At 42.4% G+C, this 21272-nt stretch overlaps 1 protein-coding gene across 6 annotated transcripts in view; it reads left to right on the top strand.

The window, feature by feature from the left end:
* Window positions 1-21272, top strand: part of TAOK1 (TAO kinase 1) — a 112806-nt gene that overhangs the window by 54842 nt on the left and 36692 nt on the right. For 5 of the 6 annotated variants that reach the window (XM_075013974.1, XM_075013975.1, XM_075013978.1 and 2 more), the window contains 3 exons: window positions 7400-7626; window positions 14896-14967; window positions 18089-18190. In XM_075013974.1, the coding sequence (XP_074870075.1) occupies window positions 7495-7626; window positions 14896-14967; window positions 18089-18190 (306 nt within the window). In that variant the 5' untranslated portion in view covers window positions 7400-7494. Of the gene's footprint in view, window positions 1-3896; window positions 3917-7399; window positions 7627-14895; window positions 14968-18088; window positions 18191-21272 lie in introns of those variants that run through there. The other variant, XM_075013973.1, reaches the window with a different exon arrangement.

Raw genomic sequence — 21272 nt, 5'->3', positions numbered from 1 at the left:
TGTCGTGTGAAGATGTACTGTCTTATGTTTCAGAGGGGTAGCCATGGTGGTCAGTAGCTTCACAAATAACAAGCAGTCCTGTAGCACCTTAGAGGATAATAAATGTATTATGTTATGAACTTTTGAGGGTCAAACCCATTTTCGCAGATGAATGGAGTAGAAAAGTAGAATCCAGGGCTTTTATAGCACAAAGGGAGATGGGGAAGGAAGGGGAAATAAAGCGGGTAGGAGAGAAGGTTACTTGTCACCAGTAGGGCCAGTTGATGTCGACAATTAAGTTGGATGTGGCCCATTTCTGTGAATATCAAAGGTGGGAAATTGACCCTGTAATACCTAAGATAGTTAAGATCTGTGTTCAGGCCTAGGTTAAATGTGCTACGTTTACAAATGAATTCCAATTCAGATGGAAACCCACATGTTTGTCTAAAATCTGGCACCTCTTAATTTGATTGGATGAACCCTAGCTCTTATGTGAAGGGAGAAATAACATTTAAACTTTCTCCATACTGTCAATTTTGTAGACATCTACCATATCATGCCTTGCTTATCTCTTCTCAGCTCAGCAGTCCCAGGCTCTTTAGTCTCGCCTCATATGGAATCTGTTCCATTTCTCACCATTTTTTGTTGCCCTTCTCTGTACTTTTGCAGTTCTAGTACATCTTTTTGATATGAGGTGAGTGTTCAATGTATGATGTACCATGGGTTCACTGGGCCAGTCTCTACAGTTCTTACAACTGAATTTTAACAGCCCTGCTGTGCTTGTCCATGAGCCAGGGCTTACATTTAAGCTTGGCGTATGGCAGTTGAGGACTCAGACCTTTGTATTGTCCTTAAGTATCCCACTGGATCTTAGTGACAGGGGCAGGGTCTTACTTTAGCAAGGAATGACCTGGATAATAGAGGTCACAAATGAAAACCCAACAGAGAACAGGTCTTGCAGACTTTGTTTTTTCCGCCCTTTCTCATTTTGTAAGTTCATGATGTCATTGCTTCTGAGTGGTGTGCATATGCATATAAAACATAGTTACAGGCATCGTAAAATATTATATACACATGGATTTTCATGCGTGTGTTCATACAGTTTCTGCTAATTGATAGTTTTAGAATAAGTAATTTGATAAAACATTTTGGCCTATAATCAATTTATTACGTTATGAGTACTCAGTGAAATAAACACAGCCGAATTGTATGTGGAACAGGAATTGATCAGAACTTGCACCATGTTGATCCATCTCTGTTTGAGTAGAACATAATTTTTTTCAAAATTTTATGAGCTTTCAGGAATAACTCTGATTCTGAGCATACTTGTCAAATTAAATTACATTCTAGTAATTATTCTTTTATATCTTAAATATGGATGATCACCAAAGAAGCTTTCTGTACAATTTGGTTTTTATGGACCAGTGCAAAGCTCTAATGCAGAAGGACTACATTGGAACAAAAAGTGCGTTGCATTCATGCAACATTAGCATAAGTTTTGAACATGAAAGCTATGTGGTATATGATTAGTATACCAGGATTTAGATAAATCAGAATTAGCAGATAAAATAAGAATAGTTGCCTCAAAATATCAATGGTACAGGTTGAATCTCTCTAATCCAGCACCCTCAGGACCTGACCAGTGCCAGGTGAGAGAATTTGACAGACTATGCATGGTTAGTATTGCCTAGCAGCATCACCAATGCTTCCACTGCTTACTGGGCTCTTGGAAGATGGGGGTAAATTACAGCTAAATAACAGCACAGACCGCTGTGAGTCAGGACTGGGGGCTATAAACAAACTTTATGGGACTGTGGGGAACTTGGTTGCACCCATGGTAGGTGGCTGTCCAGCTAACTAAAATGATGATGGATTACAGATGGTGCCAGATAAGACAGTTCCCGATTAGAGAGATTCAGCTTGTACTGAGAGTTTTAAGTGATTTCATATGAAGAGTATAGAACCATAACAATTTTATGAAACACCAAAATGTCATAAGAATTTACTCCTTCAGTTTTCAGTGAAATTTGGTTGTGACCTCCTCTTTTTGTGCTGTGACATATCTGCATTAGTACTGCATCTAAAATAATGCTGAAATCTTTTTTCCTTCCCTCTCTCAACTGTAAAGTAACATGTTTTAATGGTTATATCAACGAACGAGAGTGTACTTTTCTTTAGCAAATGATTGAAACAAATTAAAATGTTTATTAAAATCAGTGATTTAAATTGCAACTTTCTACTTGGTGATTTACATAATGAATTACATTGTTTTAAATGTTCCTGGTTTAAATCAGTCTACTGGGGTTGGGGGCAGGGAGAGGAGGAGGATGGGACTGTAGTTTAAGTTGGTGGACTTGCTGAACTTTGCTTGGTAGGTATTAGGAACTTCCTACTTCAGAAAAATACAGGGGGAGGTTAACTTTGCAACTTATTTTTTTTAAGTGGGAACATTTCATTGTGTGGTAAAGTAAACCATAGCAAGATGTCAGGCTTCCTAATGGGTGGAAATTGTACTGGTGTATCTTGGCAATGCTTGTTCGTTTTAAGCTTCAAAAGAATAGGCATATCATGCCTAAATTTGTATCTAGTGTGCTAAAACGTGTGTGTGCATATTACTTTAAAATAGCAATTATGTTCAAGACTCAGGTTTGTCAGAGTTTTGGAAAATAACGGAAGAACATTTCTTTCAAACTATTTGAAATAATAGATGAAAAGTTCTGATCTTTAGCTAGTCATGTTTTAATTTGCCTTTTACTATGTAAAGTAAGGCAGAAAACAAGCCTCAGACCACTGCTGTATAACTGGTCAGTTAGCCTGGAAGCAGTTTCAGCCCGGGTAAAAAGCCCTGCCTGTTGATGACATTTCCCAGGCACATTCAAAAATCATGCCAAGAATGAGAATAGTGGCTAGTTTGAGGGGAACAGCCCTGTAATCCAACTCAACTGTGTGTGTCTAGGATTCTCATTCTCTCTTTTTGAGATGCACTAGTAAGGAAACTTTTGGGCATATTGGCAGATATATCCAAACCTAGACCCCTCTGATTAACAGATGTAGGGGAGCAGCATTGTGGGATTGCAGCAGTTGCTTGTGAACAACAATATCCTTTTTGTAAGGATCTGATGCTTTTTAAAAGATGGAACATGACATCATTACTGTTGATCCAAGAAACATTCCTTCAGTAATACTGTGTGTGCTGTGGTTATCGGCGCCCTCCCCCCGGCTCCCTTCCTTGGCTTCTCTGACTTATGGTTTTGTCCATTGTTCAGCTCTCGACTGGAAATGCGAAACAGTTGTCTCTTAATGTCATGCCCCTTTTAGGGCTGGGATCAAATGGAATATTCTTGACCTTTTTGGTTTTGTGTCACATCTGTTATAAATGAACTACTTTACATATCTAGTAAATTGCAGCTAATTTTTGTTCTCCACTTTTGAACCTAAGAGATAATAGTAGATACTTGGTCCTGTCCCTTCCTGATCTTTCAAGGCCCCTTCCAGGCCTTTATTTCTGTGATTATAGAAAAGATGGAGGTATGACAATCCTGTATATTTGTCTCTAATAGAGCTACATTTTATATTTAATTGTCATGCTAATCATATTTTAATATAAATTAACAGAGAAATTAATAGGGTGACACCTTTGTCACTGTATTGGCATGTGCATAAATACATACATAAAACATTAATTATATTTGTAGAACAATTCATAATTCCATCTAATTTCTTTTACCCAATCTATCACTGTAGTATCTTCATGTGTAATTGTTCTTTTGGTGATGAAAATGGAAACACATTTGCAATCCTATTACAAATGTTTAATACCCTGTCTGTTTGGATATACACTATGGGAAGCCTGGATTTTGTTTGATTTTCTTGCATTCTACTTCACAGGTACCTCTTAGCCATACAAGTTTGAAAGTCATGCAGTGTTGATAACTAGGTATGTCTTGGCTGTTCTCTCACACAATAGTGCTTTCCACATAGTGGTGCTGGCAGTTGCTTGAAACTAACAATGATCAAGTTGTCTTTGTCAGCTTTGCACGCTGCCAGTACTTGGAGGAAAATGCTACTATGCACAAGCACTCTGAGAGGCATTATTTTTTTTCCAATAAGTTCTGTGCATGTCACTTCCATACAGAGAAAAAGAGGGAAGCCATTGATTCAGCTGAGATCTGGAGACTTGAGACGTGGGATACAGAGAATAGAAAAGGAGAAAATTGCGAAGGGGTAATAACGTTTAAACAGAACACTTACATTCAGATTTACAATCTTTGTCTTCTGTGAAGTTAAAACTCTTCTGTAGCTTTAGCATAGGGTATGGAAGCCTCAGAGGGGTAGCTGTATTAGTCTGTATCTTTTCAAAATAAAGCAAGCAATCTGGGAACACCTTAAAGACTTAACAGTATTTATTAGGTAATGAGCTTTGGTGGGAAAGACCCACTTCTTCAGATTCTGGGTCTTTCCTGTGAAAGCTCATTACCTAATAAATAATATTGTTAGTCTTTAAGGTGCTACAGGACTGCTTGCTTTGTTTTGCAAAATATGGAAGTGTAAACCTTGACCAGACAGAACAAAAAGATTTGGAAAAGGAAATGGATAGTATATTAGCTGTTTGCTAGTGGTACAGTTTTCTTCTTCTTCTTCATCATCATCAACAACAAGCATGGGCTCAGCACTGGTTGGTGTCTGATGCCTTCCTTACTATTTCCTTCAATCTTTCCCTCTCCAGTGTGGAGTAGCCTAGATTCTGTAGATTAGCTGCACACCAATCTGCTATATAATCTACTCATTCTCTGTGGGGTCTGCCTCTCCTAGTCAAACCATCCATAATCCATTATGCCAAATACAAGGGTCTTGATTTTTCGTTCGTTGTTCCTTCTGCAGATATGCCTGAATAGCTGTAACTTCCGTTGTATAACCTTCTGCAGTAAGTTCTGTTTCAGCTATATCTTGCTATATAATTCCTTGTTGGTGACGTTTTGCATCCGTCCTATTCTCAGGATCTTTCTATAACAACTCCTTTTGAGCGTCAATGTCCTTCTCTTCCAAGCTTTTGTTATCACCCATGTCTCACATCCCTATAACATGCTGCTGAATACACACACATTCGAGATGCTCATCTTCGTTCTTAAGCTAATTGCTTTGCTTTTCCAGATCTTACCCATCACCTTCAAACTCGCTCTTGCTTTCTCTATTCTAGTCACTGGTTCCTTACAGTCTAAGTCATATGTTATGTTGCTCCCCGGATACATGAACTTCTCTAAGTTCTCTAGTTCGAGTCCCTCTAAACTGATCTTCCTTCCTATTTCCCTATCTCCAAATACCATTGGTTTTGTTTTACTGGTGTTCGTAATCAGTCCATACCACTAAGACTTTACGGAAGAGTGAGAATTTCCCAGCAACAAGGCCTTGTACTCACTAGGCAAAAATTAATTTTTACCCTGTTAGTGAAAATCCTAGGGTACACAAGGGAAGCTGTGGTTTTAACTTTTGTTAGATGCTCCAAATAAATCCTAACACATTAGAACTAGGGTTGTAAAATCTTGATTAATTAGTTAACTAGTTAAACATTAGGTAACCAGTGGGGAGCAGGGGCAGCAGGGGAGTCCACCCCAGCCCAGCTGTCTCACCCCTTACCCTCGGCCCACAGTATGCTGGGGACCTGAGCTGCTCTGGCCAGGCTGGAGCTTTCCTGCCCACAGCACTGTTGTGGGTGGGGGGCACTCAAATACAGTTAGAGCAGTCCCGATACCCATCATGCTACAGGTAGGGACACTCCAGCCAGGTACGAGCAGCCCTCGTTCCTGGCATGCTGTGGGCGGGGTGCTCCGGATGGGCTGGGGCAGCCTCCATCCACAGCTGCCCTTGTGCATTGCAGGCAGGGAAGCTCCATGGCAGGGAGGACTGCTCCAGCCTGGCTTCTCCAGTGCCTGGCCCTGGGCAAAAACGGATAGAGGCTGTGTTGGAGTTCCCACACCTGTGGCGGCCCTGCAGGGCTGGAGCAGTCCCCTGCCCATGCCAGGCTGTGGGGCAGTGCTGCTCCAGCCCCTGCTGGTTAAACGCCATTTCACATGAGGCTTACCGGTTAACTGTCAACACCATTAGTCAGAACTGCAACTGCCATGTCTGCAGTAAAATTTTCATACTTTAAAAGTACAGCTTTTTACTAGTGTAGACATGACTCAAATGGCAAATCAGCACACACAGAACATTTAACATGCTCATGGTTTCTGGACTTTAGGTTCTTTAAAAAACCGCTGGAGATGGATTCATTGTGTGCTTAGAGCAGTTAAAGGAAACCTCAGTTCTTGCATTTGTCTGAAGAGATGGACAGACCCGTCACACTTTCTGACTTTGCTGGCCATGTCTCAAAGATCTGGTTGCAATGGAAGGGAGAAGGTTTGGGCAGGAGGAGGTGTAGGAGAGGGGTGCAGGAATTCCAGCCAGTAGAGCAGCGGTATGAAGCTTCCGGGAAGGTAAGCTGAGGAAGCTGCTGCTGCCGCCTCCTTTTCCCCAGGCTGGGGGCACAGCAGCCAAGTGGCAGTGGAGTCTGGAGCCGGCCCCCAGGGCTTGCCTGATCCAGCCCGTGAGACTCCAGCTCCAAACCTTCCACGCTGCCATGGGCTGGATTCTATAGAGGGGAGCCCTGAGCCTTAGGGTCTGGCTCAGGCAGGCCGCAGACCAGATCCAAACCATAGGCCAGGGTTCCCCGCACTGGTGTAGGTAGTGTCAGTGCTGGAGTGCTGCGAATGAAGCACTTCAGGGCAGACAACCCTCTATTTAGCTGCGAAAGAGGAAGTGTTGGAGTTGATTTGGTGAAAGTAGTGAAAATTAGTGACGGTTGATCGGTCCCTCTGGTGTAACTAAGAAAGTACTGCAGAACTAAATTCAGCAAAAGAGCCGTGAGTTTAGAGCCAGTGAAGGAAGTGTCCTTTACACACGCTATGATCAACCAGCAAAATTCACTACTGCTAGGGGTCACTGAGACACATGCTGTTGGGGGGGATTGATAAAAAGGAGAGGTAATTGTCTAACCGTTAGTATTTGTATCTCTGCAAATGAAAGATCCTGTGGGTAACTGAGCCTTCATAAGATGGATAATCTTTTGGTTCTGAAAGGATTTTTTCCCTTTTCCCCGACGATTGATTAAATGGATTGTAGGTGTATTTTTTCACATTTTGTGTGCCTTCCCTAGAGGGATAAGTTGCAGGTCTCTGTTGAAGGCAGGATACCAGACTTTGATAATGATTAGATTGATCTGGTGCAGCAACTTCTGTGTTACCTGCATCACTTGTTATGAGTGGGAATGGGATGCTTTGTGTACAAGAAATTTGGACTCTGCCTGTCTGTGGACAGCAGCAGTGAGTTACTTTGTGGCTCTAAGATTTGTAATCAGTTATAAGTGGCAATGTTTTTCTTACAGTAATCCATGTTGAAGAGGCCCCATTCATACAGATGAACCAAGCATTGAGGCAGCACTTTCAACCCAGATAGTCAGTCGGCTAACTGCCCAGCAGGATGCCATCAACCAGCCGCGCGGGCAGCCTCAAGGACCCAGAAATTGCTGAGCTCTTCTACAAAGACGACCCAGAAAAGCTCTTCACAGACCTCCGAGAGATTGGCCATGGAAGCTTTGGAGCTGTTTATTTTGTAAGTAATTTGAACAGACAGTAACTTGTGAATATCGGCTGGCTGATTTTTAATTCTGGATGTAGTCTTTTTGATACACTAGTTTGGAAACTGTGTGGTTTTTACAATAGGCTCTTTGGGTGAGGGATGGTGGACTTGTTATCTGTTTGCACAGTGTCTAGCACACTGGGGTTCCAATCCCTCACTAGAGTTCATAGGTGTTACCTCTGCAGTAGTACTAAGAAGAGCTGATGCTCTTAAGCATGGACAGTAATACAAACAATAAGTCAGGGATTTAGTGGCACATTAAAATTGTTGGGGCCTAGGAGCAGAAGTAACAAAGTTGGCAATTGCAAAGCATAAAACTTGAAAAGAGGCAACTTTCATCATAAATCATTGTGTCGTATCAGCAATCAAGTCTGTGTAGTAAAATGAACTCCTGCTTAACTTTCTGTCAATGTTAACCATCATTAAAATATCTGGCCACCCAATCTCTCCATTCCGCAGAACTCTCATACTCTCGTCACAGCATGAACAGTGAATATGTACAGCTGAGTAGTGTGTTTCTGCTTGGTCTCACATGGCTAATGTCCTTACCAGTGTTCCCTGTAAGACAAGTGCTTGGGTGGCCACCTAAGAGATTCAGATGTTTCCCTGCTGATTAGCAGAGTACCCACAGCCATCAGCATGCGTTTTTACTGGTGGTGAGGATTTCAGAGCTGTATTTCCCCCACTCTTCATGAGTGGCAACTCAGTTACTGCTCTGCCCATCTCCTCTTCATATCAGCTGCTTCGTTCTGATTGGCGAAGCAGTTTTGCTGCCCTGTGTAGCTCTTTCTTGTTCCCTGCCCCTGAGAGCAGCTCAGTTTTCTTTCTCCACCCCCACTCAGTGCCTCCAGAATCATCTTCTCTCACATTGTGTCACTCAGATTTCCCCAGCGACCCCTGTTGTCCTTAACGGACCAGTATGCACCCCAGTACTTGTCCATATAACACTGCTGCAGGGCCTGAGGTTTGGGGGAAACTGGGTTTTCCCTGCCTACTCTCTGCTTACCCAGTGCAGTTGAGACATGGGGTATCACTGAACCTCTTTTTGCTACTTCATTTGCAATGTACAGTCGAGTACCCATAGTGCATACTGTGAGATAGACCTTGGTTAAAAGGCCATTTTTCCATGCAAACCTTTTCAGATTTATAATTCTAACTGGCGTGGCCAAACCTGTTAATTTTCTTACAGAGAGCTATTTGTGTCAGTATTTTATGAGCAGCCTATGTGGTGCTAATAATTGCAGCAGACTATGCTGGGAACCTTCCAGCACAAATATAATGCAGCACAAATGAACTAATTAGGAAAAGCTTTTTAATTCTGTTCCCTGCTTAAAATTGTGAGCTCACAGTATAATAGAATCATAAAATCATGGAGCTGGAAGGGACCTCAAGAGGCCTCCAAGTCCAGGCCTCTACCCCAAGCAACATCAACCCCAATTAAGTCATCCCAGCCATGACTATGTCAAGCTGGGACTTAAAAACCTCCAGAGATGTCGATTCTACCACCTCTTTAGTCAATACATTCCAGTGCTTCCCCATCCTCCTGGTGAAGTAGTTTTTTTCTAATATCCAACCTACTCCTTTCCTTCTGTAACTTCAGACCGTTACCCCTTATTCTGCTGTTTATCACCAGTGAGAACAGTTTCTCTCCATCCTTTTTAGAGCATCCCTTCAGGAAGTTGAAGGCTGCTATTAAATCACCCCTCAGTCATCTCTTCTGCAAACTAAATAAGCCCAAATCCCTCAGCCTTTCATAGAATCATAGGTCTGGAAGGGACCTCAGGAGGTCATCTAGTCCAGCCCCCTGCTTCAAGCAGGATCAACCCCAACTAGGTCATCCCAGCCAGGACCTTGTCAAGATGGGACTTAAAAACCTCAAGGGATGGAGGAACCACCACCTCTCTAGGCAACGCATTCTAATGCTTCACCACCTCCTGGTGAAGCAGTTTTTCCTAATATCTAACCTATACCTCTCCCTCTGTAACTTCAGACCATTACTCCTTGTTCTGCCATCAGACATCACTGAGAACAGTTTCTCACCCTCCTCTTTAGAGCTCCCCTTCAGGAAGTTGAAAGCTGCTCTTAAATCACCCCTAAGTCTTCTCATCTGTAAACTAAACAAGCCCAAATCCCTCAGCCTCTCCTCATAGGTCTTGTGCTCCAGCCCCTTGATAATTTTTGTTGCCCTCGGCTGAACCTGCTCCAACACATTCACATCCTTTTTATACTGGACTCAGTGTTCCAGATGTGGCCTCACCAGTGCCCAACAGAGGGTCACTAGATCTGCTTGAATGCTCCTCCTAATGCACCCTAACATACCGTTAGGCTTCTTGGCTACAAGGGCACACTGTTTACTCATATCCAGCCTTTCATCCTCCATAACCCCTAGGTCCCTTTCCATCGTACTGCTGCTGAGCCAGTCGGTCCCCAGCCTGTAACAATGCTTGGGATTCTTCCGCCCCAGGTGCAGGACTCTACACTTCTTCTTGTTGAACCTCAAAAGATTTCTTTTGGCCCAATCCTCCAGTTTATCCAGGTCACTCTGGTTTCTCTCTCTACCCTCCAACCTATCTACCTCTCCCCCTAGTTTTGTGTCATCCGCACACTTGCTGAGGGTGCAGTCAGTCCCTCATTCAGGTAATTAATAAAGATGTTGAACAACACCGGCCCCAGAACCGAGCCTTGTGGCACTCTGCTTGAAACCAACTGCCATCCAGATATTTAGCCACTGACCGCTTCCCATTGGGCCCAACCGTCAAGCCAGCTTTCTACCCATCTTATAGTCCAAGGATCCAATCCATGTTTCCTTAACTTATGGGCAAGAATGTTGTGGGAGACCGTATCAAAAGCTTTGCTGAAATCAAGGTATATCACATCTATTGACTTCCCCATGTTCACAGAGCCAGTTACCTCATCATAGAAGCTAATCAGATTGGTCAGGCAGAACTTGCCCCTGGTGAATCCATGTTGGCTACTTTTGATCAATTCCCCTCTTCTAAGTGCTCCGAAATGGATTCCTTGAGGAACCTCCCCATTTTTGGCCAGGGATTGAGGTAAAGCTGACCGGTCTATAGTTCCCTGAAATGTCCTCCTTTCCTTTTTTAAAGATGGGCACTAGGTTTGCCTTTTTCCCAGTCATTTGGGATCTCTCCTGATCTCCAAGAGTCTTCCAAGATAATGGCCAAAGGTTCAGCAATGACCTCTGCCAATTCTCTCAGTACCCTCGGATGCATTAAATCCAGACCCACGGATTTGTGTACATCTAGTTTTTCTAGATAGCTTAGAACTTGTTCCTTCCCCACAGATGGCTGCCCTCCACCTTCCCATACTGCATTGTTGAGGACCGTTGTGTGGGAGCTGACTTTGTCCGTGAAGACTGAGGCCAAAAAAAGCATTGAGTACTTCAGGTTTTCTTACTTCATCTGTGACTAGGTTACCTCCATCATCCAGTAACGGCCCCACACCTTCTCTGATAACCCATTTATTATAAACATGCCTGTAGAAACCCTTCTCTCCCAGTCTCTGAGAGTCTTCAAAGATAATGATCAAAGGCTGAACAATGATGTCTGCCAATTCCCTCAGCACCCTTGGGTGCATTAAATCCAGACCCATGGATTTGTGTACATCTAGTTTTTCTAACTTGTTCATTCCCTACTGCAGGCTGCCCTCCACCTTCCCATACCACGTTGCCTAGCAACATAGTGTGGGAACTCTCCTTACCCATGAAGACTGAGGCAAAAAAAGCATTGAGTACTTCAGCTTTTCTTACATCATCTGTCACAAGGGTACATCTCAGCTAGTAATGGCCCCACACCTTCCCTGATAACCCTCGTATTGTTAACATGCCTGTGGAATCCCTTCTTGTTACCCTTCACATCCCTGGAAACAGATCTGTGTAAGCAAATATTTTCTAATGAAGTAAATGTCACAGGTGAGCATTGCTTAATATCTTTAAATTCACTGGAGATAACCGGAAATAGATTTCACTTATCCCGATTTTTGACACAATTTTTAAACATTTTCAGCCTTGTTATACGTTACTGTGGCACATAAGCGTCAAAGGGGATAGATAACCAAAACGAGCACATAGTCACCTTCAAGCTGTGTTCTAGGGCTTCTCTCAGGCAGCAAGAAAAGAGGAACATTCATCACATCAGTATGTCTGTGAATTCCTTGTGTCAAGTTAAAAATCATGTAATGGTTGAAAGCTACTTACCATGGCACCTTTCAAGCAACATAGCAAGTGCTGCCATGAATTTAAATGGTAGAAAACTCACCCTCCCAAGCTTTTCAACCCTCCTTTATGCTCTCTCTCACTAAACATTGACTAATTGTCTGAAGGTTCATTAACAAAGAGGGGTTTCTACCTTAATGTGTTAAGATTGTGCTTAGGATGCACTGCAGGTAGGAGGCTAAACAGTCTTCCTATAAGACAAAGGGTAAGCTTTGCGAGATGCTGTTCAAATTTTTTTTGTGCCGTGCCTTTTTTAAATAAAGGTGTATGCATTATACAACACTTGTGATATGGTGCAGGTTGAAACTCCCAAATCCAGCATTCTCTCATCTGGCAGGACCAGAGAGTCCCAGGGTTGGAAGGAGAAGGAGCTAGTCAGCCCAGTGGCAGGAGTCCAAGCAGAGCAACCACAGCTGGTCTGGTGGCAAGAGGGGGGCCAGCAGCAGCCAGGGAGGCCAGGCCCTCGAGTTGCAGCAAAAGACCCTCGCCCAGACCGGGACAAGTGGCCAGGGCTGCCTGGTTGGGAAGCCCCACGTTGGGGAGCAGCAGCTTGCAGAGCTCATCTCCAGGGCTGGGCAGGAAGCAGTAGCTCGGGCCTGGGAGCCAGTGGGGGGAGTTGGAGAGCTGTGGGTGACGGTGGGGAGGGGAGCCCAGGAGCAGGGGCTGGAAACCAACAGGAGGGCAGAAATTACTTCCCCATGTCCAGCAAAATTCCTGGTCTGGGACTGTGCAAGTCTCGAGGGTGCCAAACCATGGAGTTTGAACCTGTATTATCATTATTTTGCATTTTAAGCTTTAACATGCAGCCTAGACATGTGGTGTCAGTATCTTTTTTGCTCTTGAAAATCTCTTGCAAGAAATGTTTTTCTGAAGAGATTTTGTAGATTGGGTAGATCTTTATGTAAGAAATGCCTAAGAGATGGACTGGATCTGCTGAGTGGGGAGAAGTTTGTTAAAGGAAAGATATGTACAAAGCTAGATTGGGACAGGGTAGATAGCTCTTTTCTGATTTTCTTGCAAAACCAGTAATTCTTTACTAAGCGAAACTTCTGTAGCGTTCCATCAGCAATAGCCAATACTTGGCAACAAGCTACTACAAGTCGAGGACCCATGCAAGTGGAAGTTGGGCTGGAAGAAAGTTGTGGACAGCAGCTTGTTGTAATAGACATCCAAAGGTTATGGGCTTGGGCCCTTTGCTGGCTGGGGAAGGGGCTCTGCTGGGGCCAGGCTCCAGGCTGGCTGAGGGAGGGGGTGGGGCTGGCATGGGGGTTGGAGGGGACTCTGTTGAGGAGCTGGGCTAGGCCTCACCCTGGCCAGGGGAGGGGTTTGGGATGGCATGGGGCGGGGGGCGCCATTGAGGGGCTGGGCCAGGACCCACATTGGTTGCGGGCGGGGGTGGGGGGCGCGCCTTCATCTGGAGGCTGAGCCAGGTCCCATGCTGACCGGGAACTGAATGGGGCTGGCACAGTATGATAAGGCTGTGTTGTGGGGCTGGGCTGGGGCCAGCACAGTGTGGGGGGCAGGAGCAGGGCTAGCATTATAGGACCTTTTCCGCACCGACATGGATGGACACAGCACAAATATGTGTGATGTTCTTTAGTCAAGCTAAATGTAGGAAAACTTCGAAGGAGCATTACCAAACTGCTGTACCTAAAGCATCAGCTTTGTTATGCTTTTTGCATCACACCCAGGCACCTTGTGTCGTTGATCTAGTACTCTGTTTTTGTAAGCTCGGATAGCGTTTGAGCAGAAGCATGGGGCATGTTGTTCCTGTGTTTTGGATCGACAAGCAACCTTTACTTGAGACTTGCTTTGTGCTTATTAAATTTACAGTGGTAGCTCATGCTAATGGGCGGTAATGGTCCTGCTCAGCTGGAGTATTTCATCTAGTTGTGGGTGCCACACATTAGGACAGAAGTGGACAAATTGGAGAGATAGCAAAGGGGAGTCACAAAAACAATAGAAGGTGTAGAAGTGCTGACCTGTGATGGAAGGTAAAAAACTGGGCATGTTTGGTATTGAGACAAGAAGACCAGGGGGGCGGGGGAAGGACCTGACAACAGTTTTCAAATCTGTTAAGGTCAGTGTTCTAAATTTGCTACCAATTTGTTCTACCTGTTCTCTGAAGAAGTGCTGGGCTTAATCTTCAGGAAGATTCAGGTTAGATATTAGGCAAAATTTTAACTATAAAGATAGCTAAAACCTGGAACAGGCTTCTCAGGCAAGTGGTGGGATCCCCATCATTGAAGGTTTTTAAGAACAGGCTGGCCAAACCTGTCAGGGATGGGCTAGGTTTACTGGGCCCTGCCTTATCATGGGGCACTGGGACTGGACAGCCAGTTGAGGTTCCCTGTATTTCTGTGTTGTAAATAATGCTGGACAAGGAATCCGAAGATCAGCATTTGAACATAAACATTTCTGTCTTCGTGGCAAACCTCTTCAGTGACAGGGCAGGACTTCTGCTGTAGTCAACATATATCAACTCCCAACAGCATCCAGAAGAAAGTGTCCAGTATTTGCTGATGATGTCAGTAACATCTGAGTACTTCTGTCCATGCGATATTGCAGTTTGTTCCCTTCTGTTTGGAGCAGAAGGGGAGAATTGGCCTTCGTATAATTTGTTCAGATTGCTACTGGCGGGGTGGTGTGAAGGGCAGAGGCTGATTTACATAAGATCTCTTCTGCTTCTTGAAATCAGAAAAAAACCCCACATTTAAAGAAATACTCTTTAGAGTAGAAGCAACTTAGAAAGCTGATGGATGCTGTCAATCGATGGGATGAGCTGAGAATCACATCCCACAATTAGGGGGTTGGGTTTTTTTCTTTTAATTCATAATCTCTCATTGGATGTATTACTTCAATTCTCTATATTTAGGCTAACTATTGAATGGATAAGGCTCTTTCAGTACTTCTGTTCTAATGAGGAATCATTCTGTTTGTTTTATTTTCTTTCTTGTGTATTTTCTTTATGATACAAAATAGTGATACTTCATGCTTTCATATTACAGGCACGTGATGTGCGCACCAATGAAGTGGTGGCCATCAAGAAAATGTCATATAGTGGGAAGCAATCCAATGAGGTATGTGGATTGTCTTGTATATTCAGACAAGATTGCTTGAAATTAGTCCTAAGGGAGCGTCTTTATATAACAGTTAAGATGAATTGGAGGATTGTGTTGGGAATTTTCAACATGCTTCTAAGTACAGGTTGAACCTCTCTAATCGGAAATATTCTTATCCAGCAACATCTGTAGTCCGGTATGATTTTAGTTAGCCAGGCAGTTACTTATCACGGGTGTGACTAAGTCTCCTATGGCCCCAAGAAGTTTGCTTACAGCCACCAGCCCTGGCTCTCAGTGTTCTGTGCTGTTATCTACCTGTAAATTTACCCCTCAATGTCTTCTAAGAGCCCAGTAAGCAGTGGAAGTGTTGGTAATGTGCTACACAATATTGACCTCCTGTCAACCAGCAAATTCTCTCACTTGGCACTGTGTCAGGTCCCAATGGTGCCGGACAAGAGAGGTTCAACCTATAGTCTGCTTCTAGCATGTTATGCAGGATTCATTTTACCCAGTCAGGAAGAGTCAAGTTTTATGGAATTGCATAATAAGTAAATAAAATAGTAAATTAAAACTAGATTGTAGCATGATTGGCAGCATTCAGACTTAATAGGAAGTTGAGCTGCCTTTTTAATCTTAAATGGTCCATTCTAATTCCATTGAAAAAAGGCCATATTGCTTGCTAGATGAAGGCTTGCTAGGACTGATAGCAATGACTGTAGTAGTGACACAGGATCAGAAGGATGCCTACCTGTTAAATGTAATAATAGCAGATCAAGCCAGAATTCATCCCTTTCCTAAACTGACTCTCCTGAACAATATCATTTTGATAATCATGCATAAATATGTGTGAGGGGGGAGAGAGAGAGAGAGAGAGAGAGAAAAAAAATACTAGGACACATGATAAAGTGGCATAAATATGGGGAGATTTGCAGGGCTGTGAATAAGGCATACTTTTAAGAGCCATCGGTAAAAGCAGGTTAAACATTACTTTAATGGCAGCTCCAGATATTTTTCTTTCTCTAGAACATGCTTGCAGAGATCCTTAGCTTGTACTTGGGTGATTTTGGAGCTCTAATGTTGAAGCTTAAAAAGCCCACCCTGGCTTGAAATTGAGTAGCTTGATGGGAACCTGATAGCTTCCTGATTGTGAAATAATGAAATAGTCTTTTAGGCGTGGTACAAGCCACGTTGCCCAACTCTGTCAGGAGAAGATTATTCCCTCTGCTATGTTCACCTTTCTTTAAGCAGTCCTGCACTGGCAAAGGGATAGATTAGCTGACCTGACCTAACAGTGCCTAACCTTTTGGGTTCTATGAACACAAACTAGACTTGCTACCTGTACTTTGAAGAGTTGAAGTATCCATTCAATTATTTGACAGTTTGATACATGTCTTTCCTTACCAGCCTTGAATGCTAGTTACATAGCTAATCTTCCTCTTTCTTTTTTTATTCTGCTTACTGCAGTGGCTTGTTTAACTGTGTGCTGATGAAAGTATAATTTGTACCTTCTTTTTGTCCTACTGTTTTAATTACCATGAACTATAAATGTTCTGTTCACATGAATGAAGTGAGCTGTTTCTGCTTCAGAAATAGGTTCTGATTGTCTTCAATGGATGCATATCTTTATTTTGAAGAAGGAAGTTAAAACATTTGCTCAGGTTATAATCTAGTCTATATAATGCAAATCTCTTCAAGGCACTTCTGCGTCATTTATGCATTCCTTTGTTATTTAATGGGATTGTCTCCTGAAGGACTCTTTTTTGAGCCTGGATTTTGCTAAACTGGATGTGTTGTAGGCCTTGTGTATACATTTCTGCCTTTCAGGGGTCTTAGGAAAGGTACTGGCCCTTAGGATGGATAGGACCCAAGAAATCTGAGAAATACCTTCTGATCTTAATACAGTGGAGGTTTTTCTGCTTTAGGATCACATCAGAGCCCTTTTTCAGTACTGTATTTGTGTCAATGTTAAAGGGTCACTGTCATCTTGAAACCTAGTCAGTTTAAAAGCTGAGTTAAATAGCTCCACATGTTACACTCACACCTCGTTGTGCTTACCAATCTTATTTTTCAGTCATATGCTAATTTTTTAGTATTTTTCTCCCCCAAAAGCACATGTGCAAGGCAAACAAAAGGGAGTGAGTTTCCAGGGGAGATAGTGAAACTGACTATGTGAAAAGGGCTGTCAAAGGCAGAAAGTGTGTGTGTATGAGGGGAAATAAGACTCCCCCCCACCCATCCTAAAGTTACAGTAATGTGAAGTGCAAGGTGGGTGACGAAGTAATATCTTTTATTGGGACAAGAAGAAGAGCTCTGTATAAAACTTGAAAACGTCTCTCTCTTTCTCACACTCATAGAAGCTAACCCAATAAAAGCTATTACCTCACCCACCTTATCTCGCTCGTATCCTGGAACCAATACTGGAAGCAGGAGTGGCAGATATTATTTTTAGGAATATAGGATAGAGTTTTCAGACTGCAAGTAATCTGTATGTTGGTAGGGTTCCTTTAAGAATGTATTATTATAGAACTTAACTCCTGTTTTATGGTGGATTTTTTGCTTGTTGAAAATTGTTCACTTATCAGTCGGTAAGGTAATTTAAGGTGCTTCACAAAAAGATTGAAAGTGATGCAATAGAAATGATATCCAGAACATAATCAAACTATTGGTGAGTAGCAAATTAAGGCTGACCTGAAATAACAAGGTGGTGGCAGCTTTCCTGACCTCCACTTCAGCCTGGGGAATGAGCTTTGCTAGGAGAACTGTGTTCTCTAACTTAGTTTTTTGAATATGAAGTGTGGACGCTGCAGGAAAGCTCAGATGAGATGTGTTGTGTTCTGCGGCTACAGATGCATAAAATATTACATTGAGAAATCTTTGCCATGCAATCTAATTTCTTTAATTTTTTATTCTGTAGAGAAATACAATTGTAAAATGTGATACTTCCTTGTTGCAGAGTTGAGTGATATAAGTCATGGGATTAATAAACCTTTTAAAAATTCCCTACTTCAAATATTTTGAGGAGGATGTGGGTCTCCCCATTTTGTCTTGGTTAGGTCACTCTTATCCTTGTCTCTCTCTCTCTCCCTTTTTTTGAGTAATAATTTTGTAAAGTTTCTTCTTATCCTTTTCTTTTCCACAGAAATGGCAGGATATTATTAAGGAAGTCAAGTTCCTACAAAGAATAAAACATCCTAACAGTATAGAATACAAAGGCTGCTATTTGCGTGAGCATACAGCTTGGGTAAGCTGCTCTTCACTCAGCAATTCTCTTGTTTTGGTTGAGGGCAAATGTAAGTGTAAACATGCCTCCAGCTATCTGTAGGGGAGGGCACCTAAGTCTTTGGCTTGGTCTACACTAGATATTACAGTTGACTGCAGATACACAATTCTAGCTTTGGCAGTTGCATAGCTAGAATCAACGTATCTGCATTCTACTGTGAGGGCTGTCCTCATGGAGGAAAGTTGATGGTAACATTCGTCCCATCAATCTCCCTTACTTCGTGCAAGAGCAGAAGCACAGGCGGTTGACTGGGGACCCTGAAGAGATCCATTTTGCATGTCTTTACCCAAAGCACTAAATCAAATTCTGGAAGGTTGACCCAGAACGGGTCGATCTGCACTTAGGTACAGACATACCCTCTGTTTCCTACAGAGCATGATAAGGAAAAGGTGCAGCCCAAGGTCCTTAGAAATGTACAACCACTCAGTGAATTCTGTGAACCGTCTGAGACAAGTCCAGAGAACTTGAAAACTTTCACTTACCTTCCTGAAGGGGTGTATTGATGCTAATGTCCACCGCTCATTTAGCTGCTGGGTTATTAAATAAAAAACAAGTATGTGGCAATTTGTTTCTTTCTTGGAGAAGAGGAAGAAGGCATTTCACTAGTTTTCACTGCACTGGAAAAAAAGTATGGCAATTTTATTTGCTAACAGCATATCTGATGGCTCAGGGTGGTCGAATGTTTTATGTTTGGGTTGCATTTCATGTGTACCTGGTTAATTATTTAAAATGAATGGTCAGATTATAAAATTGTATTTTAAAATCCCTTATTTGTTTTATCCCTGATTTAAAAAACAAACAAACAAAAAACTCCCCATCTGGACAATATGATTTATGTTCTTTCACCCATTTTATGCTGGCTGTTTATTTTGCCTTTTCTTTTTCATACTCTTTGGATGACATTAGACTGATTAATCAGTTTCGCTTTTTGGCTCTTGTACACTAGACCAGCGGTCCCTAAGCTGTGAGGTACGCAGTGGGGCCCCAGGCCTGCCCAGTGGGTGGGAGAAAGGGAGTGCCACCCTGTCCTGTTCTGCTCCTAGCTTCACTCTGGCCCCAGCCATAGTTCTGATCCTGGCCATGGCCTCCAGCTCTGACCGTGACCTCACTCAATGACTGCAGTCCGTGCTCCCCACTACCACCCTGGCTTCCGGCCATGGCTCCTGAAGGAGGTTGAACTAGGTAAAGGTCAGGGAGTGTTCATTGCAAATAGGTAGCTGTATAAACACGCATACGCACATACGTACGCACACGAGTTGCTCTTCACGTAGCCCATTGATAAAATTGCAGTCATTCAATATTACAGAACAATTAGGTACATTACATTAATTTGCAAATACTATTCATAGATCAATAGCCATAGTACTATATGTACTATAAATATTTTTAAAGCTTTTGCAAATCTACTTACAACAAATTTAGTCTAAGTACAAATAAATGTTTGTCATAAATGATATGGTAAGACTTTTTGACTAACTTTAACACTCCTGGTAAGTAATTATGTATTCTCATTATCTCTTTTGCATGTAATTTGCTGTGGGCACAATCCTATCTTTTGCTCTCTGTACGATTCCTGGGTAATTCTGTTAATTTCAGTGGGAATTATTCCCATAGCAAGGTACTGGTTAGCATTAGTAGCACTGGCAGAATAGGACACTGTGTTTCAAATAAGATTAGACCGTTTGGCCATCATACATGGGGGGACCTCGATATATGTCAGGGATAAGGACTGTGAAGTTGCAACTTAAAGCAAAATGATGTATGAGAATTTTCCTCTATAAGAAGTAATGTAAATAGAGGGGGATAGGGACTGTAAGAGTGTAAATTTTGCCTATGTGACCATTTAAGCTCTGATGTACCACTTGCTTACCAAACCAGAGATTTCAAGTATTTTAAGCAACGTTTAAAGAAATGATCTTAACCCAAAATACATTTTAAACCACTTTTATCCTATGTGCAGTATGAGACAGAGGAGAATTGCAGAGGTTGCTGGGAGGGTACACTAGTTTTCCATTTTCTAAATAGTGTAACAACTTAAGTGCAAGGACTTATATTGAGCACTGACTGAATTTGGAAGCTGGTGTTCTCCAGTTTGTCCTATTCTATGCCAGGAGAGGTTTGCTGTGTAACTTTACTGGCAAATCCACCTAGTGTAGATGCAGCTTATCTGGACAGAGCTTTTTCTGGGAAAGGTTATATCAGTGTCCTAATTTTAAAAATAAAAAAAAAACTAGAGAAGCAAAAGCACTTACATACTGGTATAAGTGGTCTACACTTGGGCTTTTACCAGAGGAGCATGTCTTTAATCACACCCTGTTCAACAAACATTGCTAAACTGGCAGAAGTTCCTTCTGTAACCCTCATCCCGTTCTATTGTTGTTCTTACGTTATAGGGCGCGTGAGTGAACGCTTTGCTCCAGCCATCATGTGCAATATGTAATTAATTCCCTTTTCTTGCCATAGATGTATAGTGTAACCAAGTCAAAACAAAAAGCCGTCCTGTAGCACTTCAGAGACTAACAATAATTTATTAGGTGATGAGCTTTCATGGTGCAGACCCACTTCTTCAGCTTAGGGACCACTGGTCCAGTGTGTAAGAGCCAGAAGATCTGAGAAAGTGGGTCTGCCCCATGAAAGCTCATCACCCAATAAATGTATTTTGCTAGTCTTTAAAGTGCTACATGAGTGCTTTTTTGTTTTGTGAAGATACAGACTAGCAGGGCAACCTATCTGTAACTATTCACAGTGTTACTGAGTGTGAGGGGAATTTAAATTCACTGGAATTGAAATAAAAATATGAAAACACATTTGGAACAATTTTGTAAAATCTGTTTTTTCCCAATACCTAAATCATCTTGGGCCAAGGTTTATTTTTCTGCAAGTTTGTGAGATGTTGGTAGTTTTAGGGGGAGCGTAGGATAAACTTCTCTTAAGATTCATAGTACATGAATGCATGATGGATCACAGTTCATAATCTAGAGAAAAGTCAATATTTACTTATCTCTAGGTATTCTATAATGAATTATTTTGATTTCTCTCCACA

The sequence above is a fragment of the Carettochelys insculpta genome, chromosome 19 (genome assembly GCF_033958435.1).
Source record: "Carettochelys insculpta isolate YL-2023 chromosome 19, ASM3395843v1, whole genome shotgun sequence".
NCBI classification, from domain to species: Eukaryota; Metazoa; Chordata; order Testudines; family Carettochelyidae; genus Carettochelys; species Carettochelys insculpta.
The sequence above is the reverse complement of the archived record's forward strand: the minus strand, read 5'-3'. Positions and strand labels throughout refer to the sequence as shown.